The sequence below is a fragment of the Penaeus monodon genome, chromosome 24 (assembly GCF_015228065.2).
Source record: "Penaeus monodon isolate SGIC_2016 chromosome 24, NSTDA_Pmon_1, whole genome shotgun sequence".
Classification (NCBI taxonomy): domain Eukaryota; kingdom Metazoa; phylum Arthropoda; class Malacostraca; order Decapoda; family Penaeidae; genus Penaeus; species Penaeus monodon.
Window position 1 is genome coordinate 11,768,156 of NC_051409.1, and position 208 is coordinate 11,768,363.

The following is a 208-nucleotide window of genomic DNA, read 5'->3' on the forward strand; positions in this document are numbered from 1 at the left end:
GCTCTGTTAAGACTAAGGCTTATAGAGCGCCGTACCTGCGATGTCCCCTCGAGTCGACGGACGACTGGCTGTCGACGCTGGAGGTGCGGCGGGAGACCCTGTAGGAGTGCGAGTCGGGCGCGGGCGCGGCGGACCGGACCGAACGGGGCGACTCTCCGCGCGAGGACCTGTTGAGGACGCTGCCGCCGCCTCCTGACGCGGCCACGCC

The 208-nt window shown here is 69.7% G+C and overlaps 1 protein-coding gene across 1 annotated transcript in view; it reads right to left on the reverse strand.

Annotated features, from left to right (window-relative positions):
- The window catches only part of LOC119588856 (band 4.1-like protein 4), a gene marked incomplete at its 5' end in the record, with an annotated part of 128,141 nt that overhangs the window by 4,755 nt on the left and 123,178 nt on the right, over positions 1–208 (reverse strand). The window contains 1 exon segment of the mRNA XM_037937494.1: positions 36–192. Within this exon segment, the coding sequence (XP_037793422.1) occupies positions 36–192 (157 nt within the window).